This window comes from Bidens hawaiensis, unplaced genomic scaffold (genome assembly GCF_021521415.1).
Source record: "Bidens hawaiensis isolate Kalapana, Puna unplaced genomic scaffold, B.hawaiensis_p1.1 tig00003752_1, whole genome shotgun sequence".
Classification (NCBI taxonomy): Eukaryota; Viridiplantae; Streptophyta; class Magnoliopsida; order Asterales; family Asteraceae; genus Bidens; species Bidens hawaiensis.
Genome location: NW_027491215.1, coordinates 1,620,516 through 1,647,926, shown reverse-complemented (window position 1 = coordinate 1,647,926; position 27,411 = coordinate 1,620,516). Strand labels below are relative to the sequence as shown.

At 34.6% G+C, this 27,411-nt stretch overlaps 1 protein-coding gene across 1 annotated transcript; it reads left to right on the top strand.

Annotated features, from left to right (window-relative positions):
* The first annotated feature begins 20,247 nt into the window (after positions 1 to 20,247).
* LOC143624280 (serine/threonine-protein kinase 52-like) lies at positions 20,248 to 25,076 on the top strand. The gene is made up of 6 exons (XM_077094990.1): positions 20,248 to 20,503; positions 21,203 to 21,321; positions 22,304 to 22,500; positions 23,414 to 23,588; positions 23,673 to 23,807; positions 24,735 to 25,076. The coding sequence occupies exons 1-6, from the start codon at positions 20,248 to 20,250 to the stop codon at positions 24,939 to 24,941; spliced, it is 1,089 nt and encodes a 362-aa protein (XP_076951105.1). The 3' UTR covers positions 24,942 to 25,076.
* The last annotated feature ends 2,335 nt before the right edge of the window (positions 25,077 to 27,411 follow it).

Below are 27,411 nucleotides of genomic sequence, written 5' to 3'. Positions count from 1 at the left end.
TTAGAACTGTCATTCGATTAGAACTGTCATTCGATTAGAGTTGTGATTCATTTAGTGCAAGGAAACAATATGGTTAAAGTCTTAGGCTCGTTCCTTATGCAAGACGGGCAAAACAAGTTGAAAAGAAAGGCTGGAAAGTGAAGAGAATGAAAATTAGATTCAAACAAAAAGTAATAGAATCGAATGGGCAAAGTAATCGAATCGAGTTGGCAAAGTAATCGAATCGAATGGGCAAAGTAATCATATTGAGTTGGCAAAGTAATCGAATCGAATGGGCAAAGTAATTGAATCGAATTTGCAAAGTAATCAAATCGAATGAGCAAAGTAATCGAATCGAATGGACAAAGTAATTGAATCGAATGGGCAAAGTAATCGAATCAAATTCGATTCTATTGGAATCTGCCATTCGATTAGGATCTGTCATTCGATTAGAATTTCTATTCTATTAGAATCAGTCATTTGATTAGAATTTTCGTTCGATTAGTTCAAACTTAAGTTTTCTTATTAGAATTTTCAACTCGACCACAGCCAGGGGCTCTGCCCCTTAGACCCTGCTAGGGGCTGCTGCCCCTTTCACTAACATAGAACTATGATAAAGTTAGTTATAGTTAATTAACACTTAAAGTTATTACACAGTTAGTCGTGCACATAAAAGGAAGGGTGTTACCGTAAACTCAGAGAAGAACATGACTTATGTGAGTTTCTAGCCTCATTTCCTTGTTATGTTTTCGGGGTTTTGTGCATACTCAATGTGAATGGTTAATACACTTACCTTAAGTGGTAAGTGTATGACATGTGAATGTGTAATATGTATGAGGTTAGGGGTATGTATGAAAGTATATAATAAAATGTGTAAGTAAAACAAATGTATGTATGGTTGGATGGAAAGAAGGGATCAGACCCTAATAATATCTGAAATAGAAGGGACCGGACCCAAATAATATCTAAGACATAAGGAACCAGACCCTAATTAAAACTGAGATAGAAGGGACCATACCCTGCTAATATATGAGATGGTAAAGATAGTTATGCATGTAGTATGAAAGTGTCAAAGTGTGAAGGTATGAGGGAATGTATGCATGAATGTACGAAAGAAAGGTAACATGTAAAGTATATAATATGTATCTTCGGATGCGTATACGAAAGTAAGTATATGAATGTATGTTGCCTGATTAACTAGAACTCACTCAGCGTAGCTGACTTTTAGTATGCACGCAGGTGAATAGGCTAAGGTAGCTCGCTTGAATGAAGACACATGGCATTGGACTGAAGATACTGGCATCTTGAAAAGAATGTTATGCTGTCATATTTAACTATGCTTATATTTTGAAAGACGAATTTGAATGATGTTAAGACATGATTTGAAAGGTTTTGTAATATATGGTTGACTTATTATATTTCGCGAAAAGTTTTAATTAACTCTGATATTTAAAACTGTGTTTATGAGTAAATCCAACGCTAAAATAAGGCACCAGGGCTTTACACTAATTGTTAAAGTAATCCTGATGGCTTTTGATGTTTAGCTTTAACTTGCTAACAAGTTATGGATTTCAAAACATAATTAGTTATGTCATTTTTCATTCCTATCCACCAATAGCTTTTCTTCAAATCTTGATGCATTTTATCTCTTCCAGGATGCATTGTATATTTGGATTTCTCATGATTGGTACCCAGATTCTGATTTTCATTTGAGAAATTCATCATTTCCTTTGACTTGTTGATCAATGGTACCATTTCTTTTCTCATCAACAATATTATTTTCTTCCATTGCTTGTTTTAGAGCATTCTTCACTTCATCAATTAAATTGATCTAAAGTTCTAACCTTAGTGCTCGTACTCTTTTAGGTTTCTCATGCTCTTTTCTGCTTATTGCATCGGCTACTACATTAGATTTACCTTCACGATACTGGATTTCACAATCATAGTCGCTAAAAATTTCCATCCAGCGTCTTTACCTCATGTTGAGCTCCTTTTGCCCAAAAATATATTTTAAACTTTTATGATCTGTGAGTATAGTAAACTTATTGCCATACAGATAATGTCTTGAGATCATTAGGAAATAATTATTGCTCCCTATTATAGATCATGTGTTGTGTAATTCTCGTCATGCTTCTTTAGTTGTATAGATGCATAAGAAATAACTTTTTCACGTTGCATTAATACACATCATAATCCTGGTTTGGAAGTATCACAACAAACTGTGAAATCTTTAATTTCTTCTGGTAATGCCAGTATCGGGCCATTTGCTAACTTTGGCTTCAAAGTTATAAAAGCCTCTTCTTTCTTGGGTCCCCATTCAAACTTGACTTTTTTACATGTTAACTTTGTTAACGGAACTCCTATTCGGGAAAAATCTTGAATGAAGCATCTATTTTAGCAGGGTCCACATGAATACCTTCATGGTTAATCAGATGACCTAAAAGATTACACTTCTTGTAACCAAAACTTACACTTTGAGAATTTAGCATAAAGCTTTTCTTTTCTCAATAGTGTTAAAAGTGTATGAAGATGTTTGACATGATCATCACTAGTTTTGGAATAAATAAGTATATCGTCTATAAAAACGTTTACAAATTTATCCAGATATGGTTTACATATCTGATTCATCAAATCCATAAATGTAGCTTGTGCATTGGTTAAACCAAATGGCATAACTGTAAAACTCATAATGGCCATATCTTGTTCTGAAAGCAGTCTTAGGAATGTCTTCTTTCTGCACTTTTAATTGATGATATCATGAACATAAATCGATCTTAGAAAAATATCGAGCTCCTTGAAGTTGATCAAATAGATCATCGATTCTCAGTAGTGGATACCGATTCTTAATTGTGACCTTATTCAATTCTCTATAATTGATACACATATGCATCGATCCATCTTTCTTTTTGACAGACAGTACTGGTGCTCCCCAAGGTGATGAGCTTGGTCATATGAAACCCTTTTCTAGCAATTCGTCTAATTTCTTATTCTAACATCTCTGTTGGCGCTAATTCATATTATGCTTTAGCAACTGACGCTATTCTTTGTATCACATTAATTCTAAATTAGACTTCACGATCAGGCGGTTGCCCAGGTAAATCTTCTGGAAAAACATCAGAAGAATATTCTGAAACTACCAGAATGTCCCTTAGCTCATTTCCTTTGACGCTAATGATTACAGAAAACATATATACTACACCTTGCTACCTTTGATAGTTTGTTGCTTTCATTACTAATATAAACTTTGTAGGTCTAGAAACTTTGTCCCCTTAAATTGTAATAATCTCCCCTATTGGTGTACGAATCTCAACATAATTCTTATCACATAAGATTCGAGCATGATTAGCTACTAACCATCCCATTCCTAGTATGACATCGAATCCATCCAGATTCATTGGAAGTAAGTTTGTTTTAAACTTGTGACCTAGCAAGTCTATAGTTTCTCCTTGAAGTACTTCATGAATATGAGTAAAATTCTCGTCGGATGTTTCTACCATACAAACTTGATTAAGTTTGGTTAAAGGTTGATTTAAAGCTTGAAAAAAAGTTGCATTTATAAAACGCTGATTTGCTCTGGAATCAAACAGCTTTTTAGAGTAAACATCATTAATAAGAAACGTACCCGCAATAACTTCGGGAATCATTTTTGCTTCTTGTGAAGTAAGCTGAAAGCTCGTGCATTCTTCTTAGGTCCATGTGTTCTTTGTTTTGTTGTCAGGTACCTTTGTCAATTTTGGACATTCTGGACGGATGTGGTCAGGTTCTCTGTAGTTGTAGCAAACACATGTTTCTTTCCTATCACATTCTTCATAAGTATTACCCACCATTTTGCAATAATTGAAATACTTAGTTTTCTTAAAAGCGCATCTCCCTGAATGCCTCTTTCCGCAAATTTTACAGAAAGGATGAGAATAGGATTGACATGCTCCTTTCTTTTGAAATTCTTGGGTAATATTCTGGACCAGATCCTTCTTTTTGTTTCTTCTTGTGTTTGGATTAATATGTCTGTTATAGTATTGGCTAGCTCAACTGTCTCCTCAATAGTCAGATGTGACACCCCGCCAAAACAGAAGCGCGGGCGCGTGACGTCACGTATATCGTAAGCATATGATTATCGCCAACATACATGTATTCGGATACTAGTAGTATTAAGAAGCGTTTACAAATCATAACTTATTTTCAAACAAAATTTGTTGAAAACAAGTAGGAGATTTCTAGTATATAACCCTAAACATCGACAGGGTGATACAAGAAAAATCCTCCAAAATGGTATCCTAATTATGCATTGAGTTCTCGTTTTCATGATTCCTTATGTGCAATGTTAATTCTCTGAAAAACATACGTTTAAAAAGTTAACACAATGGTTGGTGAGTTCATAGGTTTTGACAATCGTATCAAAATGCGTTATTCATAAATCTTTGAATCAGTTCGCAAACAAGTATACGATAACTTATTGAAACAAATACGATGATCCTCCGTAGACTAGCTAAATCTACGAATTAATATGACGAACTCTGAGTCTATAACAAAACCACGACTTATATCCTTTTGCCCTGTTAAAATCTCACAGATGGAATATATGCACCCTGTTTTGATGCAATATCGGATGTTAGCGCGACTAACCTAACAGTAGGGGAAATGTCAACGTCAATAATACTATTCATATATTCCTGTGGCTAACTCCGTTAGCTAATGCTAATAGTATGCAAGCAAGGTGCTTATAGCACTACATAGTTCAACTCATGTTCGCGTAAGGATTGTGTGTTTTGTTTCTAACTATCGTATATAAAAGTAGATGTGTATCGCCCCCCCCCCCCCGATTAATAAAACAATAAAAAAGGGGTGGTGAAAATCACCTGTTGAGTTTAATTTGGTACAGGCTAGTAATTTGATTAAGTAAAGTTCACGTGACCTTCTAGTGTCCTAAACACGAATGGTCAGATAATTTTAGTTATCGACTAGCAAGTCAGTTTATGCTAGTTGCTTTCACCCAACTAGTCGCTTCCTTAACTTGTTTGTGACAGTTGCTTTCACCAACCTAATGTTTCGTTTGTTTGTGTCGGTTGTTTTCACCAACCGAACATTTCGGTTGTTTGTGTCGATTGCTTTCACCAACCGAATGTTTCGCTTGTTTGTGTCGGTTGCTTTCACCAACCGAACGTTTCGCTTGTTTGTGTCGGTTGCTTTCACCAACCGAACGTTTCGCTTGTTTGTGTCGGTTGCTTTCACCAACCGAACGTTTCGCTTGTTTGTGTCGGTTGCTTTCACCAACCGAACGTTTCATTTGTTTGTGTCTGGTTGCTTTCACCAACCGAACGTTTCGTTTGTTTGTGTCGGTTGCTTTCACCAACCGAGCGTTTCATTTATTATTTGGACGACCCATTGGTGATAAGTTTTTATATAAATATTTATATACTTGTATAAATATTATGAATATACCTCTTATTAATGTCGGTTTCATTTATATATAATCGATTTCTTTTGGTCGAGTAATAAATAAATATAAAAAATATATTTATTTCTACTTGGTATTTTGTTAAGTAACGCTTAATAACTATAGTAAAACATAATATGTTTATATTTTCGTTTGAATTCTCCAAACCGACTTTGTATGTTGTTTTGATCGTTTAACTCGTAAAAATTATTATATTAAGTCTAACATATATATATATATATATACATATATATTTCTCTAAGATATATATTTATGTAAAAATTACCGTTTTGACACAATATAGCGTTACTAAAAGTAATACTTATTATATCTCTTTTTCAAACGTAAAATATAGTTTTATTAAAAATCATATTTAAGCTTTATAAGTCTAAATAAACGATGTCTCAACATAAAGTCTATTTTGTTTACTCAAAATTATAAAATTCGTTTTGTCTTTAAAAATACGTTTATTTTTGTAATAAACCGTGTGTACACTTTTAATCATATTCCAAATTACAAACTTTTAAAACTATATTTGCATATCCAATTTATATATTGCTTCAAATTTCCATTTTTTTAACTAAGATCTGACATCTATATATACATATTTAAGTTTTTATCTAAAAATGTCCTCCAATTTTAAACAAACCTTATGTCTAAACATAATAAGCATTCTTAACCCAAGTTCAAGTAAAAAAAAAGTTACATCTTTTTAGGATTTATGTTTACACATATTTGAGATTTCAACCAAGTTTCAATCATAAACCCCACTTTACTAGCCATATAATTTAAACTTTCTTAGAATATTATTGACACAATTATAATATTCTCTTGTTGTGTAAGCTAGGTTAACTCATATTTAACCCGTTTTTAGTTATTCTCTTGCGCATTTAACTCTCTTTAAGTGTGATAAGTTTATATGCATATGCTTAGAGTTTATATTAACATAATGAGCATGTATGTTGTTATACTAGGTGAAAGCTTAGCATAACCATTTTGTATAAACATAAGACTAGGTTTAGGAAGGTGTAGCTCACTTAGTCGATATTAAGGCTTAGAGAGAGATTAGAACGTATTGAGCTTCTTTCTGCATGTGGAGCTCGTTTATCTTCTTGAAAGGGGTCTCCAACACCATCTTGATTCTTGAAACACAAGATAATATAGATTAATATAATGTTTGTGTGCTTGAAATACGAACCGTAGAGAGAGAGAGACATGTCGTATGTGTTACCTGAACAGAGGCATCAAAGAGAGGGACGGAGAGTGTGGAGAGAGAGAGAGAGAGAGATGACGGATGTTGATGGTGGTTCTGGGGCGTTGGTTTACGGTGGTACGAGGAGGTTACCGGTGGTGACGGAGACTGTTCGTTGGTTGTGACGGGCTGATGGTGGTGTGTTGCGGTGACGTTATGGTGATATTACGATGGCCGAAGAGATCTGGTTGCTTCTTGGTGGCGGAGGTGGTCACAATTAGTGATGCGCAACTGCCATGAGAAATAGGATGGTGGCTGTGGGAGGTGATGAATGTGACTGCTAGTGGTGAAGCTGGTGTAGTGATTGGTGGTTGTTAAGGTGGTGAACGCAGCTGGTTGTGGCTAATAGAGAGAGATATCGATCAAGTATTGATGTTTGATGTTTCTAGTGATGTTGGGTTTTAGAACTTGAATTTAATGTGTGTTGAATATAAGAAACAAATGGGTATGGCCTCTCCTGTTAATGTGTCAAGTGTGTTTAGACATTTAGAGTGCAAATCAAGGAAAGAGGTGGGTTGGTTGAGGATATGTTCGGTCAAGCATGGGAGAGGACAAGAAATTGATTTTTTTGTTGAGTGGTGAAGCACATGATGTAGAGATCTTTTATTTGACTAGTTTTCAAAGAGAGTGTTTTACATTTATTGTTAGATATATCTAACTGGGAATATGATAAATGTTTAAGTAATGGCTTATGGAAATCAGACCCTATCGTATCCTTAAACATTAGTAGATTCATGTACCGATAGTATAACGTAACGTGGGATTTTTAAGATACGTAATAAATGCTCATAATTTGTTTCGTATCCGTTGTCAATATTTTATAAAAATAATTATAAAATATATTCGTATAATGTTTAATTTAAACCTCCTAAATATATATATATATATATATATATATATATATTTGAGTCATTTAATAAAAAAGAAAGCTATCATCAAGAACCGTATCCATCAGATAAATCCAATAGTTCAAGTAATTTTCTAAATAATAATTGCTCAGATGCAATGCAATGTGCATGGGAGAGCTTGTGCTCGATTCTATGTGGTTAAACTTAACAAAATTTAATCAGGAGAGAATTAATGTAACGAAATCATAATTAAACATTGTACGAAAAAGGATCCGTTTAACGGAGTGTCACATCAGAGGTCTAGCTGACTTTACCAGATCACAGATTCACTTACTAATCCCCAGATATAATGAGAAATTAGTTCTGATTCTGGCGAAGCCAAAGCTGGTACCATTCTTACATATTCGAATAATTTTCTCGTATACTCACGGCATGTCACACCTTCCATATTGTGGATTAAAAACATCGTAGCTATATTTTATCTTTCATGGGGAGGATAGAATTTCCTTTCTACTATTTCTTTGAATTCATCCCATGTCATACTGTAAACTATGTTGCTACCTTTTTTCCTGGAGGACTGTGTTCCACCATTCTAATGTTTCATTAATGAAGAGATTAGAAGCATACGATATCTTATCTTCTTCAGCACATTTGCTGATTCTTATAACAACTTTTGTCTATCCTAACCATCGCAACACTAAAAAAGATCCTTCATATCCAAAAAATCCGGTTGGCTTAGAGGCTAAGAAATCCTTGTAAGTACAAACATTAACTTTTGACCTTTTGGATAATGGATTCTTATTTTATTTCCTCCATTCACATTGTTACTAGCCTCAGGGTTGGACTTTCGTTTGTAACTCTCGGTCTTACCCCTAATTACAGTTACGGGATGCCTAATAGCTTCAGCAATTTGAGGGATTGAATTAACGATTCTCTGAGCTATCATATTTTCAATGGCATTCATATTCAGAGCACTTTCTTGATTAGAATTTTCATGATTGTGCTAATTTTCATGATTGTTTTGGTTAAAGGAACTTCATGCGACATATGTGTTGCAAACAAGAATGAATTATATCGAATTAAATAATAAAGTAAGCAGGATATCAATAACAAAGAAGCATAGAATATGTCAAAATCGTCGATCATTGCGACATTACTCTCTTCATATATATATGCATCACTATATTTTACATCTATTCTATATTTTTAATATATTCTATACATATACACTTTTTTTATAACAAAGAACTTACGATAATGAACATATAGATATTATATATATATAGTTAGTAGTTTTTATATGTAGGGTTCCCGGTCTTAATATATCCAAGTGATATTCTCCCCAATGTTCCTTAGCATGTTGATGGTGTTTATAAACTCTTACCCATAGTGGCGTAGTTTCGCCATATTCTTCAGTGTCATGTTCGAGTAGTTGGATGTTTCGGTTTTGAATGGTGCATAAGGATTTGTCATCAAGGTATGGAATTGCCAATCATTGGTCCACTATTCTTTCATCTAGGCTTGGCTAATGACGTCATCAATGGGGGTATATTTTCTTGGGTTTGAGATAGTATGGTTGGGTTGACTGAGGTTCCTGCACCTATATCATTTATTATTGGTTCAAAAATTTCACATTCATCTAGGCATCTGCCTAGTCTTTCCTGCATTGGTATTTGTGAAGTTGTTAAGAGGGTTGTGATTGAGTTGGTTGATTCGATTGTGGAGTTGGTTCTGTGACTATCCTTCTTATTTCCGTCTTTCTTTTCCTCGATCCTCTTTGCCAATTCTTATGTCTTCTTCTTCTTTTTGCTTTTGGTTACTCTAGAGGTTGTGCTTGGGATACCAAAGGCTCTGGGTATTCTTTATCACTAGGGTTTCCAACTTCCATACCCGTAGTGTTAACGGATACGCTTTCGAAATCTTCAACGGGCTCACTCATGTTATTAATAAAAAGCAATAAAACAACGAACTCCAAAAGAAATTTCATATTTATTTATTTATATTCATGTGTTCTTAGAATCATATTCATATAGTTAACATATATCTTAATACATTTATTTCCTTACTCAAAAATTTTAAAATTAGGTATTATTAAAATATTCATATTGCTTAAACCAGTGGCTCTGATACCACTCCATTTGTCACAGCCCCCGAACCCTATACCCCGGGAGGGGAGCCGTGAGCGTTGAGTGGTGGTATCGGTGTTTATTAAAATAAATTTGCAGCAGAATATTTCATCAGGGGCGTAGTTAGGAAAAGCTATCAGAGTTATAAAAACACCAAGATTCTTATTTCATAAACTGGGATTAAAATCTCTTTTTGTACAAACATAAGTTTTATAGTGATACACCCTAATTTACAAAACACGTTTATTTATTCGGGTGACAAACCACTTATTTAAGCTGGAAGCCCGCGTGCATTATTCTTTTGTCTCTAACAAGTCATCTGAAACATATTTAAAAATATTTGATCAACAAAAAATACTAATACTGGTGAGAGCATTCACATGTAATTGACACACTTTACAGTTACAGCATTAAGATTTTTTTACGCATGTCTGCTTACAAATTACCAAAAGGTATTTGTCACTTGATCGTATATGTGCATGTGGTCATATTACTTATTTGCTAACACTTATCTAATAAGTAACGTGTTTTAGCCCAGTAGGCAAGCCTTGTATACAAAACCTCACAATACCAATAGTAACCATGCCAAAGCTGCCGCCACATGGTCGTTCAGTAAGGCTTGGAGTTTTGCTGCGGTCATGTTGATGTTCCGCCACGTCCAGCGTTTCTTCTAGACATCTCCTTAAAAATCACAGCATACAATGTTAGACATGAACTCTCGGTTTCATATACAATACACCATACATGTAATAAAAGGTAGGAAAGAAAAGAAATAAAAACATCCCATCACAACCATATATTAATCCAAATAATAATTCTTGATTAAAATCATTGTATCCGCTACAAAGTATTTAAAACCAATCCTTAAAATCATAGAAAATATAAGTTGAATGGAGACAACCCCTCCATCTAGGTGTAATCATCCTGAGATGTCGTCGTCTGAGTGTGCATCCTCCTCATCCGGCTCTTCCACTGGGTCTTCTTCTGGTTCCTCCTCGGGATCTTCTTCATGATCCTCCTCCGCATCTGCTGGGTTCGGAGCAATTTGTGCCTCTAGTGTCGCGCAACGAGCTAGAGCTACCGCTGCATGACCTCTTGCATCTCTAACTTTTCCTGCAAGTCTAAGATTTCTGATTGCATCTTGAGCACTAGCTTCATTAGATGAACATGAGCATCTTGAGTTTCCTTCATGGCTTCAGTCAGGTATGAAAGTCTCTTCCTTACCTCTGCTCCATCCCCTAGTAACCCAATAACCTTAGCTCTCGTTGAGTGCATGATGTCAACTTCACGATCCAAGCAGGAGGCGAAAGATGCGAAAACACACTCCATTGGTTGGGTTAGGGGTGGTAGTGTGTTTAAGGACATAGGACAACCCAGGAGGGGTAGTAAGGGAACTTGCTCACGGTAAAAAAACCACTCGATCAAACTTGGGTACCAACTCCAGTTACCGTTGCTCTCGTGCGTGACTCCAAATGGGCAGTGCCTCTTCGGTGCGGGGGCTGCTAGTGTTGGACCTGCTCGAGGTGATGATGGTTCGGAAACCTGCAGTTCCTTTCCTGGGGCGTGGGACACCGGGTCGGATGATGATGAAGATGGTGTTGACATCCCTACAGAATAGGTTGTGTATGGTTTACACGCGTATGAGTGAATGAGGAAAAGAGATAAAGAATGAATAGTTAAATATATTTTACATATATATATATATATGCAGTGCATAAGATCATAACTAATGGGTCGTTGCGGTTATAGTCTAGTATGAATGCAATTCTAGTTCGCAATAACCAATGGCTCTGATGCCAATCTGTCACACCCTCAAAATCCACTAACAGAGTTTTACCGTAAGAGGGTGTGAACTAACAGGATCGAAGTCATTAGTTATATCAAACACCATTATTAAAGTCTTTTGAAAGCAAGTAAAGACATACAAGTCTTAAGTAAATGCGTAAGCGTAAAAATGTAAAGTAAATTGTTGCATCACACAGGACGACTTAAAGCAACAGTTGTCATGATAAAATTTAAAAGAAATTTAGATCATAAGAGTATAGTGAATGCATGTCCTAAACCGATCGCCCGCCTCGGCTACCTGAGATAAACATACTAAAATTATCAACACAGGGTTGGTGAGTTCACAGGTTTAAGTAAATTAAGCGTTGCGTTTTAGCGTTATCAGATAGAGTTATGTCAATATATATCAATAGGTAGCTAGCCTATCAAGCATGTATTACTAAGTGTTCGACACCGAAGCTGATTGATTATATGTTTGCCTTGCCACCATGTCAACCAAGACCATGGTAATGTGTTAGCAAAAATTACACCCACTCGACCTACAGTCGAGTTTAGAGTTGGGTGGGGTTTGTCAAACCCAGTAGTACTACTCAACACTGACTCGCTATTATCCAATATTAGCAGGTTCGATTGTTCCGAAGGACTTAGTTGGTTTGTTGCCACTTAGCCTTACAAGTGATATATAAAGAGTAAACAAAATCTAAAGCGTTGGAGTATGTTATCTCCCCCTAGTAAAAGGGTTAAAGAGTAAAAGGGGCCGTGCAACTCACTGTTTGCGAAGTTATCGATCCGAGAAAAGCGTGCGTTAAAGAAATCCTCACTAGTTCTCTAAAACAAAAACGAGATTTCTAAGTGTTTTGAACCACGAGTGAGTCTCTAGACTCGACACATAAAAATTATGCATGAGATGTGTTCGTTTTACGTTTGGGAAACAAGTGCGACCCGAAAACACGTTGGTGATAAATTACGGGTGTGATTAATTATGGTATTTAAATGTTACTACGATACATTATCAGTAAAACATCTACCACAAGGGCAATTAGGTCAAACACAATTCAAACACCGATCAAACAATCACTTTTCACAATTAAATCAAGCATTCAGCAGCTAAGTTACCGAGACAGAAATTAACACATCAAGATTACTCTATTTCACTATCCATAACATGTATATAAAATCACCAAAACTTACCATAGAAGCACACGTGAGTTAGGTTTCTAAAAATATTTTTATTATATTTTTAACTTACACGGTTTTATCACAAGAGTCAAAACAACACAGTAGGTACACAACAGTCATTATAATGCGCAACAAAAGGTTATTGACTAGTCCCGTTACATGTTAATACAATTAATGCAAGGAAAATTGTATTATATTCCACACACAATTTATTAACTTCCAGAAGTGGAATAAACTCAATTGGTTTTGTCTTTTATGAGATATACTATTAGCAAAACAGCCTATAAAAAGGCTTCCCGAATCAGAATTGCACAACTAATTTGTAAATTAATAAAAACTGACTTCCACACGTCCAAAACTTACAAACTTGGATTCTTTAGAAACTAGACTTGACCTACTACATCATAGAATCAATAATCACTTCAAAACATATCATTAACATCAAGTTACAGCCGTTTTAACATGCATTTATGATTCTGTCCAGCATCAGTTTTCACCAAACTACTAATCTATGAACAATTAACCATGCATGCCCTAACTCATCAATAATCAATAAATTTAAAATTTATGGTTTATAATTAATATGCTTAATGATGCAAATAATCGATAGAATAGATTAGATAGGGTGTTTAATTTACCTAGCTAGCACCTTGGATCTTCAAACAAGTTGCAAAAGTCTTGTATGTGTGTGTGTGTGTTCGGTCAACAAAGTGAGAGGGGGGGCTGTTGTCGCAAGGGGAGAGGGAGAGAGGGTAAGGGATTAGGGTTTGGGTAATAGTTTGTTTATATATTAATTTATTTAATCAAGTTACACTTTACACCCCAAACTTCTAGTTAATGTAATTTGAAGGCAAATTTGTTAGTACTATGATATAATGTTACACACCAAGAATGTAGTCACCTATAATATAACACGTATTTATTTCAATAACTTGTTTATATTATTTATTGTTTTGCTCACCAACGGTTTGAGTCGACTCGTGTGTGGTTCGGTGAAACTCCAAAAGACTACTTGTGTAATAATTGTCACGTATCATTTAAACTCTAATTAAATGCAATGAGGAATGCGTTAACTGGAATGACATAGTTTGTGTGATCTTGAGTTTGAATTAACGGAGTTAACCTGAAATTGACGAGTGTCACAAACCCAGTTCAAACATTACCCGTTTGGGCTAGTTTCAACTCTCACATGGTTTTTCATAATTAAGTTTATATTTTTCTTCCATAATGAAGCCCGATTTGCTCTAATATCAAGCCCTAGGGCAAACCGTTCTTAAAAGCTCAGCCTTTAAACCTAAACATACCTTTTTCACGTTTGGTTTGATTCGGATCTGGATCAACACATGGATCTAGTGTCGATGTGGAAGCTTGAACACGAACCCTAACCTTTCTTTCAGCTCGGGTCCATGTCCAAAATGATTAGAGTGTTTGTGTGTGTTTTTGAGTGTGTTATTGAGGATAGAAGATGGAAATGGGGGTTTTAGAGAGGTTTAAGGGTGTTTATATACCCTTAAGCCCATGGACCTAAGGCCAATCACCATCCTTATTCCATCTTTTATTGTCCAAGCCCACACTTTATGATTTTTATCTAACTTAACTAAATAATAACACATCATTAAGTAAACGAAATTCTTTTATTTAGTATTATCAAATGTAGGATGTTACAGATGTTTACTTTAGAGTTTGCTTGAGGGCAAGCAAAAGACAAGTGTGGGGGATGTGATGGTTGGTTATTTTGAGCATATTTTAGCATGTTAACTATTTATTTTTACTTGTTTATTTCACGAACTTTGGTACTTCATACATGTGTATATTGTTTCAAGTCACATGTGATTTATGCAGCTATTTTGGACCTGCACGAGCACGGAATCCCGAGATGACCAGCACGCAAAACCTGACAAGGATATGAAGTTTGCTGGTGAGGAGGCTCGTCACACTACGCGACGGATGTGAAAATAGTCCATCACGATACGCGATGGACTTATTTTAATGACACAGTGACTTTGGGTCCATCGCGTTACGCGATAGACCCTGGAAGACCCCATCGTGTTACGCGATGGGTGCCAAAATCGGGAAAATTAGGGTTTTTTATGTTAAAACATTTTGACGAACCTAGACTCATTCAGCACGTTCCGGAGGAGTTTCTAGAGCCTTAGAGACGATTTCCACCCTTCGAAATCACCGAGATATCATCCCGAATGGCTTACATCATCAGAATTGAAGACCTTTCAATATCGAGGCGCGACTAATCTTTACAAATTAAACTCGGGATGTAGAGTATTGTAAATTTGACAGTTTTTCTCATGTATTTATGAACAACTAATTGTAATTGTTAGTTATTGATATTTGGTGTTATTGTGCATTCAGTCGGTTTAGGTTTATTTCGATTAGAATGATTAGTTTGCCATTTTTGTGATAGTTGCTCATAGGGTTGTTTTGATTAGTTTGAATGTGATGAAGCATACAATGCCCTTATTTGAGTCACATTTGCAGGGATCGTTTTATAACCCGTGGCGTGTGTTAGCGATTGTTGATGCCTAAGGTTTAACTAGTTAACCAAACAGATTTGATTATTGACAATTAATCTGTTAAGTGACATGAGATGATTGTTTTGTTACATGCTTGAACCTCTGGTGTGATTTTCTGTTATTAATTTCTTGAACTTTGATTAATTTCCTTGTTTGATTTTTAAACGAATTCTTTTCTAGTGTGATCAGCACTCATAACCGCATACTTCATGATGTTAGGAATTAGTTATACTTTACAGTGACCACATACTCTTTGTGGTTCGACACCCTACTTGCCTAACTAGTTTAAGGTTATTAAGAACACTTGATTATTATTGTTTTTGACTAGATATCGACAATCTAGCATCACATACGTGTAATATAATGCATACATATGTATATAAGTTAACTTACTAACGAGGCAATTATAGTTATATTGCATATGTGTAATATATGTTTGTTGTTGTATTGCACACGTGTAATATATGCTGAAAAATGTGTAATATTATTGTTGATGCAATTGTGATACTCGCAAACGAATGTTACATATATGTAATATAGAAATAATTTGTTGCCTCATTGTTGAACATCAATAAAATGCCAGTAATGCATGAATTACTAGAATTTTAATCAAATGAACCCATTTAAACATTGATAAAACAAAATATGTTTTCTTTTTTCCTTTAGTAATAGCTGAGTCTGACCTAAATTCGTCAATACCAAATCAAAATTAATAGTAACACAATTGGAATACCCTTGATTGACATGTTCAACGACTAAATCGAAGCTTGAGGGTCGATCTTCAACGGTGTATAGACGTCATGATGCACGGATAGAGAATCAGTCTACAATAGCAGTCGCCAATTAGACTTTAGAATCGGCAATTCTGGTTTATAATCAACAATTAGGGTTCACAATCGACTAAACTCGAAGCTTGAGAGTCAATGTTTAACTGTTATATGCCGCATAAAAGAGAGTGAAGGTGATTAGGGAAGACAAGGTAAGTTCTGTGTGTTTGAGATGTATTTAGGGAGTTTTTTTTACCAAAATAACCCTCTACGTTCTCTAATTCTCTTCCTAACAAGGAGTTCTCTCATAATCATTCTTGTTTATATGCTACAATTTAATTTTAGAATAATTTTATTAATAAAAATGTTGCATCAACGTCTTAGCCGGTTCAACATGTCATATGTACAAAAATAATGTATCAAAACATAGTATTATAATAAAACTAGGATAACAAAATTATATGTATTAAAACATACTAATGAAAAATATAGGTCGAGGTTTCTAGTTCATCAAACTTCACTTACACAACTCAATCTTTTTCAGGGATAAAACATATTTTAAAATTGAAGCATTTTCAGAAAGAAAAAAAAAACAGTTTTATTAGGATCTGTTTTAGGCTTAAGATGGTTTATGTATCACAGATCCGTGGCAGAGATATCAACCAAACAAAATATTTGAGATATTGAAAGTTGAGAAAGTTGTGATATAAAAACACTAATTGAACAGAACATAAACATTAGTTTTTCAAAAAGAACATGTAATGTAAATTCAACACTTAGAAGTGGGGTTGTCCAAACTGATCGCTGCTCGTTCACCATTCGCTCGAGAAATGCTCATTCGATTTTGGCTCGGTTTGGAAGTGAGTCGTTCAACTAGGACTGATTTGAAAACAAACCAAGCACGAGCAAATCCTCGCTTAGTTCGGTTCGGTTTCGTTTGTTTTTGCTTGAATTATTTTTTTATTATATATATATAGGGGATGGATCATGCGAGAAGTGATTTTATAGCGAGAAGTGCGAGAAATGAATCTGAGTCATTGATTATGTTGATCAATGGTTCATAATGATAATGTCCTTGTAATAAATATGCAATTCATTTATAAGGTTGTTAATAGAAAAGGATAGTTTGGTCATATTCTACCAAAACAAAAATCTCAATTAATAAGGTCTCTAAACATTTGCTCAAATCATTTAATGGATTAAACTAACATAATATTCATATCCCAATGTTTGAATGTGACTTCATTTTCTTGTTTTTCCTTTTGTTTCAAATACTGAAATACATACTAACGTGCATGTTTTAATTATTACAAATTAGTTTCATAAAATACACAGAATCATTTTGTTGTTATTTTTTTTTTGTTCAAATCTTGTTTTTTTCTTTTGTTTCAAATTATTTTTCATAGTACTAGACAATTTTCATATTGAAGACACCTACAGGTTCCAAATCATTTTATATATTATATAATATTGTGTGGGTACATATAAATTTGATGTAGATGATATCATGAATATGTATGTACTTATTTGCAAGTGTAGGTTATTAAAATTGTCCGTCATTATTATATGTAGTTTAATGTAAAAAATATAAAAGTTTATTTTGTATTGTGTAGGTTTATATGTTACTGTAGGTGGTATTTAGAATTGTGTATGTGTATATTATATCATTTGTAGGTTCATATATGTATTGTGTAAGTGGTATTTTGATTTGTGTATGTGTAAATATTATCGCATGCCGGATCATTTATGTACTATGTAAGTTCATATATATACTGTGTAGGTGGTATTTCGAATTGTGTATGTGTAAATTTTATCATGTGTAGGATCATATATGTACCGTGTAGGTGTTATTTCGAATGATGTATGTGTAAATTTTAGTGTTTGTAGGTTTATATATATACTGTATAGGTGTTTCAAATTATGCATGTGTAAATTTTATCGTGTATAAAGTTGAAAATCTAACTAGATTATGTAAGTTTACGAACAAATTAATAATATATTAAAAACACATAAAACAAACAATTTAAATGAAAAAGTAGTTAGTTGCTTAATCATATTTCTTGATAAAGTGGAATTAGGAATAAATAGATTATTTTATGGTAAATGAAACTAGTTAAATTATAAAATATTTATATTAAAAACAAAAAATGTGTAACTTATCTCAAATACTAGTTACTTGTGATATATGGGAAAAAAAAACTTTGTACTAAAATACCCCTTATATTAAAATAAATCATAAATAAAGGTAAAATTATGATTGGTTGTAATGATTTCTCGCACTTCTCGCAATAAGAAACACTTCTGAAATGGTATTATTGCAAGAAATGTAAGAAATGAATATGGACCACTAGTTTTGTTTTAAGTTTTAAATTCTTAAAGCTAAATAAAGAAACTATTAATTATTCTATTTCTTCAATTAATATTACTAATAAACCATAATACTTATTTATTTAATTAATTAATTATTATAATTAGAAAATATTAAGAACTCATTTATTTTTATAACTAACTTTTTTTTTCTTGAATTTTTATCCTACACAAGTATAATTTATTCATACATTAAAATTTCTTTCTATCCAAAACTAATTTCTTTCAACTCAATATATTAATATCCATCAACACATACTTACATTATGATGAATAATACAAAAAAAAACAATTTTCATGTGTTTGCATTAGATATCAAGAAAAAACATACAACCTACACAAAAGCGTATAATCTACACTTGTTCTAAGAATAAGACAACATATAACCTACACACGAAAAACATTTAACCTACACACAAAATTCATCATCAATAAAATACACACGCACACGAAAACATATAACCTACACACGAAAATTGTCTTATATAAATACAATTTATTCATACATTAATTTCTTTTAAAGACCAAATTTTTCAAATTCAACATATCAATATCCATCAACACGTAGTTACATTGTGATATAATACAAAAAAACTATCTTACACATGGTTGGATTAAATGTCAATAAAAAATATACAACCTACACAAAAGTATATAACCTACACTTGTTCTAAGAATAAGAAAACATATAGCTTACATACGAAAAACATATGACATACGCATGTGTAGGGTATGTGTATCTTTGTGTAGTTTATATAATTGTTGATGTCGAATTACAGATGTAAGTTATATGCTTTTTGTATGTTGTACGTTTTTATTGCTCAAAATAAGTGTAGGTTATATAACTTTGTGTAGGTTGTATGTTTATTGAACTTAAATACGTCGATATATGCTAATATATTGAGTGGAAATTATTTTTTTAATATAAAAACTAGTATTATATGAATAAATTGTATTTATGTTGAATAAAATTAATAATGTGTAAATAAAAAATAATACTAAAGTAGTGTTTTTATCTTTTTAATTATTATAGTTATATTAGTTAGATATATTAATTAGAGATATTTATTATGGTTATATTAGTTGTATTAATTGGAGAGAGAGAGTGTATTTATTGTTGCATTTACATCTTTTTTATTTATTTTTAAATAGTTAAAACCTAAAATAAAACTAGTGGCTCATATTCATTTCTCTTATTTCTTGCAATAATTTGATTTCTTTCTTGAACTTAAATCTATATATATATATATATATATATATATATATATATATATAAATAAAGTACAATAAAGTTTTTGAATTTTCTTTATTTTGTGTTGACTTTAAAGTTCAGATTTAAACTTTAATTGCTTGTTTTATATATGTTTTCTTTCTAACTTTGAGTTTAGACATTTTAGGGTTGGAAGTCTGAACATTTTGAAGTTGAAAGTTTTGGATTGATGATATTTTTTACTTTCAGAAATTTAAAGTTAAAAAATTTGTACGAAACAAAGCAAAACCAAGCCGCTCGGTTTCAAATCAAACCAAGTTCAAGCATAAAAATATCGCTCGTTTCTTAAAATTGAATCCGCTCGGTTCGGCTCGCTTTCAAACCAAATCAAGTATGAGTAAAGCTGCTATCGGTTGGGCTCGGTTCGTGAACAACCCCTACTTAGAAGGACCACTTTTGTAACTTCACTCAACACAATAATAATAAGGGTGTGTTTGAGATTCCTTATTTTCCTCTCTTATAACTTATGATGGTTGAATAAGTTCGTTTTGTGTTAACAAAGTGTTTGGAAACACATAAGACCTTATCCATTTCTCCTTAATAACAAAACCAAAATAAGAGTTTTCAATATCTTGTAGGATTATAAAATACCCATTACACCCTTCCAAGTTTCATTCCGGGTTGCTAAACTAAGTCCCTTTTGGTCGTTTAAAGTCGTAAAGTCATACACCCTCCCTCTTGACTCCCTCCTAAATCCATTCGCCGGAAAAACATGAAAGAAAACAAGAGCAATGAGGGGTTCGTACGAGCAGATCAAATCGACTTCAAAAGCCTTGACGAACAGCTCGAACGACATCTCAGTCGAGCATGGACCATGGAAAAGAACAAGCCGGACTTTGAAACTCCACCGTTGAACCAACGCCAGGACTGGGAGATCGATCCTTCAAAGCTCTTAATCAAAGCTATTCTTGCACGTGGCACTTTTGGTACCGTCCACCGTGGCCTTTACGACGGCATCGACGTCGCCGGTTAGCTTTCTGTAACCCTAATCTCAGTTCAATTTTTTTTTATTTTCATTTTCTTAATCTGTTATTTGGGTATGTTATGTTTATTAGGGCTTTTTTTTTAATTTGTGGGTGAGCAAACGGGTCAGACCCGACCCGGACCCGGACCCGTTTAATGGTATTCTTAGGGCATTGGCCCTACTGTAAGTTAATGGGTTTTATCGGTTCCGGTCTTACTTGGTTTTTTGTAAAGAGCAAATGGGTCAGGCTCACAAGACCCGACCCGGGCCCGTTTAGTGGTATTTCAAGGACCCGGTAACAGACCCTATTGTAATAACTGGGTCTGATCCGGTTTGGGTCTCGTGGGTCTTACTCGGTTTATGCTGACGGTGGTGGGTGGCGGTTAGCTAATTGTGTTTAGGGATAATTTTAAAAAAGTGAAACTATTGAGCATGTATTCCGTGACCTAGACAAACTAGGGTTTCAACATTTGTGCAGGTGATTCCTGTAACTTGGATTGATGATGTTGTCTTTCTGACTTTCATCATGTGATCCAACCTGTTTCTATATAATAATAATAATAATAATATTAACAATTGAGTTTGCTTTTATATTGTATGAATTTATGCCTACAAACTAGGATCTCAGCCTCAATTATACTAAATTTAACTTATTGGTATTGATAATATTATAATAATCTGATGGCATTCTTGTAATTATAAGTGAAATTGCTGGACTGGGGAGAAGGTCACAGAACAGAAGCTGAAATACAATCTTTAAGGGCTGCATTTACACAAGAAGTTGCTGTTTGGCATAAACTTGATCATCCTAATGTCACAAAGGTCATATTTTTTTTAACATATGACTATTTTGCCTTTTATGAATCGTAACTTTAGCTTCTTGTTATGGATAATGTTACGTATCAAACAACGTTAATGTACTAGTTTAGACTATATATTGATCGTATCATTTATTGTTTTGCTCAGTTTCAGTTTATAGGTTAAATTGTATTGCGTTATTTGTGGTCAACTTTGCATGTAAAATGAACACGTGTTTTCTTTTCATGTACTCGCACCGTCTCATAAATGTCACACCGTTTTATAACCGTCATAAAATTTGAAGTATTGATTTGGGTCAACAAGATCTAATTATTTTGTGATTAGAGGTTGTACATTCATTATTTTGTTTAGGTTTTTACATATTACTATTTTGCTTTTTATGAATCCTAACCTTAGCTTATTGTGTTGCATAATTAGGTAATTTTACATATCAAACAACGTTAACATACTAGTTATAGACTATATTGATCATATCATTTATTGTTTTGCTGATTTTCGGTTTACTGGCTAAATGATACGCGTTATTTGCAGTCAAATTTGGATGTAAAACGAACGTGTTATCTTTTCATGTGCTCACACTGTTTCATAAAGGTCACACCATCTCATAAACGTCATAAAATTTGAAATATTAATTTCGGTCAAGATTTAAGGTTGTGCATTTGTTATTTTTAGTTTTTGACATATACTATTTTGCCCTTTATGAATCATAATATCATTTATTGTTTTTGTTCGGTTTCGGTTTATAGATTGAAGGATATCACGAATTGTCGAACACGTGTTTAACTTTCTTGTACTCTCGCCGTCTAATAAACGTCATAAAGTTGGAATATCATTTATTGTTTTTGTCCGGTTTCGGTTTATAGATTGAAGGATATCACTTTTTTTTGAACACGTGTTTGATTTTCTTGTACTGTCGTCGTTTAACGTCATAAAGGTTGTATCTTGTTATTTTGTAATTAAAGGTTGTATATTTATTGCAATGCAGTTTATAGGTGCAACAATGGGTTCGTCAGAGTTAAATGTACAAACCGAAAATGGTCAAATAGATATGCCGAGTAATATTTGTTGTGTTGTGGTGGAATATCTTCCCGGGGGTGCGTTGAAGAATTATTTGATAAAAAATAGAAGAAAGAAGTTGGCTTTTAAAGTGGTTGTTCAAATAGCACTTGATCTTGCAAGAGGGTATGTTTTCTTTTGTTAACTATAGTTGACTACAAGGTCAAACAAACTACATTGTAATTACTATTTACTAGTTTAGATCTTGAAACACATACAACACCAAAGTTTCTTGATTATATATGTAATTATTTTGTTTGATGTCGTTATTGAAATATATATTATTACTTGTAGAATCCGTGTCAATTTGTTTGTTGAAGTAAGTTTATTTAGCCTAAAGATGTCAAAGCGTATCTTTCTTTTGTTTTCCTGTTGATTAATTGAGTCAAAGGTCAAACGAACTACATTTTAGTTAAAGTTTAGATTTTCAAAAAATATATATTACTACAAAGTTCCCTGATTCTATAGGTTATTACTGGGATTATTGTAGTTATATTAAATGTTATCGAGTTACTTAAAAGAATCCATGTCTTTAGACTTTGAAAGTAAGTAAGTTTGTTTGTCTGTCCTAAAGATGTTAAAACATATCTTTCTTTTTTTTTCTTGTTGACAATAGCTGAGTCAAAGGTCAAACGAGCTACATTATAATTAAAGTTTTGATCGCACACCAAAGGTTCCTGATTTTATATATTATTATTTTGTTTGATGTCATTATTGAAATTTGTATAATTACTTAAATTAAGTTTGTTTGACCTAAAGATGTCAAAATGCACGTTTCTTTCTTTTTCTTACTTAAAATAGTTGACTTGAAGGTCAAACAAACTGCATTCAGGTTAAATTTATATTTCAAAACAATTATAAGTTTGTAACAAAGTTTTTTTTATTATAAACTTGTTTAATGTAGTTATTAAAGTTTCCACATATACTTAACGAATCCTTGTCAATTTAGACGTTGAAAGCATGTCCATTTGACCTCAAGATGTCAAAATGTATCTCTTTTTTCATATTCTTGATTTTCATTAAATTGACTTGTTACTAGATTGAGCTACCTGCACTCTCAAAAGATTGTACACCGAGACGTGAAAACCGAAAATATGTTACGTGACAAAAGTCGAACTATTAAAATAGCTGATTTTGGAGTTGCGCGTGTTGAAGCCTCAAACCCTAACGACATGACCGGAGAAACCGGGACTCTTGGCTATATGGCTCCCGAGGTATGTCATTACTCGTCATTTTGTCACACTTAAAACAAGTTTCAGTTTCTTTTATGTTGTTTTGAACGGTCTTTATTATTTCAGGTTCTTAATGGCAACCCGTATAATAGGAAATGTGATGTTTATAGTTTTGGCATATGTTTATGGGAAATATATTGCTGTGATATGCCGTATCCCGACCTTAGTTTCTCAGAAGTCACTTCAGCTGTCATTCGCCAGGTATATTATTGTTTTTGTTTTTATAGGACGTTTTAAACTTTAAATAACTAGTAAGCCTGTAAACGAACCGAATGGACATGAGTGAAGGTGTTCGTGTTTGTTTATGTTCATTTGTTAATATTTTAAATGAACGGTTTACGAATATAACCAACACAAGTGAACATAATTGAACGTGTTTCCAAATGAAAGTCTAAAACATACCATGATCGTTAAATCAAACATTTAAGAAGTAAACAAAGATATATAACAAAGGTTCTTAAGTATGAAATGCAACTAGATATTAAATTAATTGTAGTAATAAATATATTTGCATCAACATTTTAACAAAAGTAAACGGACGGACATAAGTAAACGAATACAAACGAACTTAAATGCATACATACACATAAAAAACGAACATAAATGAAAAAACATAAAATTAATGTTCCCGAACGTAAATGAACGAACCAGGCATGTGTGCATGTTCTTGGTTTAATTAAATGAACAAATTTGAGTTCATGTTTGTTCCTCCTATTAAATGAACAAAAATAAACATGTAAAATAAATGAATGTTCACAGTCTCACAGACATAAATTAACTAATGAGACATGTGTGCATGTTTGTTTGTTCAATCAAATGGACAAAAGTTTGTGTTTGTGTTCGTTCGTTTATTAAATGAACCAACATAAATGAACGGACAAAAATGAGCGTTCACGAACATAAATGACGAATGAGGCATGTTTTCACATTCGGTTCTCTTAACTAAATGAACAAAAATTCGTGTTCACCTTCATTTGTTTATTAAATGGACAAACATTAACAACCTTCCAGCAGTTCACTGAACTTGCAGTTCTATTACAGGCCTAATAACAAATCAAATTTGTTCATTGTCGTTATCACAGGGTATTTTAGACATTTTACGGGTCTAAACGTGGTAAAAATATGCAGTATCTAAGGCCTGAGATACCAAGATGCTGCCCGAGTTCTCTTGCGAATGTAATGAAACGATGCTGGGATGCAAACCCTGACAAGCGGCCCGAAATGGATGAAGTTGTGACAATGTTGAAGGCGATTGACACATCAAAAGGTGGAGGAATGATCCCGGGTGATCAACCGCAGGGTTGTCTATGCTTCTGTAAGCATCGGGGCCCGTAGAACTTCTAGAATTCAACCCGTTTTTGGTAATATGATATTAACAAAGTTTACTAGAAAATGGGAATTCCTAAAATTGGGAATATATATCAGATGTGGTGGGTTGTGCTACATATTGCTTTCTTTGGATTATGTAAAGTGCTTTTGTTGTTTTATTATTATTTGAATTAGTTTTAAATCTTTTACCGAGCAAGCAGTATACATCTCAATTCATGCGTCAAAATAATTGAAACCGAGTAGTTTACATTTCATTCATGTGTCAAAATAATTGAAATTTTTGTTGACAAAATAATTTTGTTTAGTTTGTAAACTGGGACTAATGAATGATATTAGGCCTGAAAATTTGGTTAATTGGGTATTATTACACCTTTGGGCATGAATATCTTTTCAATGACCATGATCAACATCAAGATAAAGTTTAAACCACATGCAGTGACAAAGTTAAATGCTACGCTATTGGACCTCTTTAATAGGTCCAGAGATCGATTTTCTAGCTATGCAGCGGAAGGCGATTAGGAGCCACGGCATGGTGGTTAATAGCTTTTACAAGCTCGAACCAGAGTTTTAACGATTACTGGAACCAAAACTATGCACCCAGAGCTTGGTTGGTTAGAACAATTTGTGTGGCCAAACCATCTGCACCCCTAGAGGCGTGTCAAGTATGCATGTGCAGGAATCCTTTTTATTTGGGTACTAGAGGGTAAAATCTTAACAAGAATGTGTCGCCGTTGCAAGAGGCGACCTTTTAAGAAATCGTCATTAGACAATTTCTCCCAAACTCAATGGGATAGATCACCCTTGACAATGACGATCCCTCAAAAGTTTGCCCAAGGCCTTCCCTAGTGAAACATGATCAAAATTTTACCGTACAATTACAACATTTGACCACATGGTTTTAACAAACGGATATAAGAGAAGCCAGCATCGATCCAATGGCTCGAAAGAAGCAAGCATCAAACGAACCAGACGTGTCTTTTGGTTTGCCAGCGTTGCTGTGGAGGTATCAACCGAGCAGTTACTTGGAAGTCACCAAGGAGAAGGTGGGACTAGAGGGTTAATGAAGAGGTAGGTCCCAGCAGAGCCCAGTTGGACCCGCAAGACTCACCTTGAACAGGGACGTCTGCGCGGTTGGACCCGCAAGACTCACCTTAAACAGGGACGTCTGCGCGGTTGGACCCGCAAGACTCACCTCGAAGAGACGTCTGCGCAGTTGAACTCGCAAGACTCCTGAGGGATGTCTGCGTAAAGACCAACTGGATCCGCAGGACCAACCATGCTCAGAGACGCGACGTCCTTACGCGAGGTACGCAAGCTGTTCCCGCAGGAAAAGCCTCCCAATGGTGACGTACTCCGCCTGTTCCCGCAGCTACGGATACTAGCCATCAGGGAAGGCTACCCGCGCAGCAAGGCTACACGCACAAGGCACTAACTCAAATAATTCAGTAATGTCACCTGAAGAGGGAATGAGCAAGCCGGGAATACTCCCGCCCAAAGCCGGGAATTCTCTCGCCTAAATGAGCCAGTCCGTACGATACTGGAGGATCTTTTGTACTGTACCTGCCAAGGTATGGACAAAAGAACTGACCAAAGCTGCGACAGCTCACTGACAACAGTACGACGGGCAGCACGCTCTAGTACTTAAAGTCACTATCAGCCGCTGCCTACTCACCAACCCCTGTCGGGGCACGTCCATAGCCTGCAGTTGGTGGAAAAGGAATAGTACACAGCCGGCCTGGTCACTATCAGCCGCTGCCTACCCACCAACCATCAGCATGGCACGTGCGTAGCCCACAGTTGGTAGAACAGGAATACTATTCAGCCGGCTGTACCTGCTTGGAAACCTACCTTCGGCTATAAATACTCCAACTCCTTGGAACGGTATCATCATCTTCTCTCTAGTCATTTCTCTTAATATACACTTATATTCAAGAGCAATCTAGTCTGATTCTCATGCCGGAGGGTGGTCACAAGGAGGTACCCCCCCTTCTCAGTGACGAGCTCACGGTGTCTGTTTTTGCAGGTCATCAGAAGAATAACCATCTTTGCCGGAACTAACCCTCGTGGGAAACATCTATTTAACCCCCAGATTATCCGTAATCTGCCCGGGGTCGATTAGTGTTTCTTCATTGGCGCCATCCGTGCATAAAAGCTAGAACTTATTCTTTTTCAGTTTTTTCAAACTTCTGGAAAGATGGTTAAGGTTACTCAGTTGCTAAGGCCAACGAGTGACCAAGAAACCCCGGTAACCACAACCCCAGCTACTGGGGGGAACACCGGCGAGTACACAATATTTACGAACACTACCCCGGTTACCTAAGCCGGGGCAAGTGCAGTAAATTTTACGAACACTACCCCGGTTACCCGAGCCGGGGCAAGTGTAGTAAACAATCCTTCACTGGGATTCACCAATGCCCAGTTGGAGAGACAACAGACGAGGCTCCCCCGCCAAACACTCGATCAAGTTAAAGCGTGG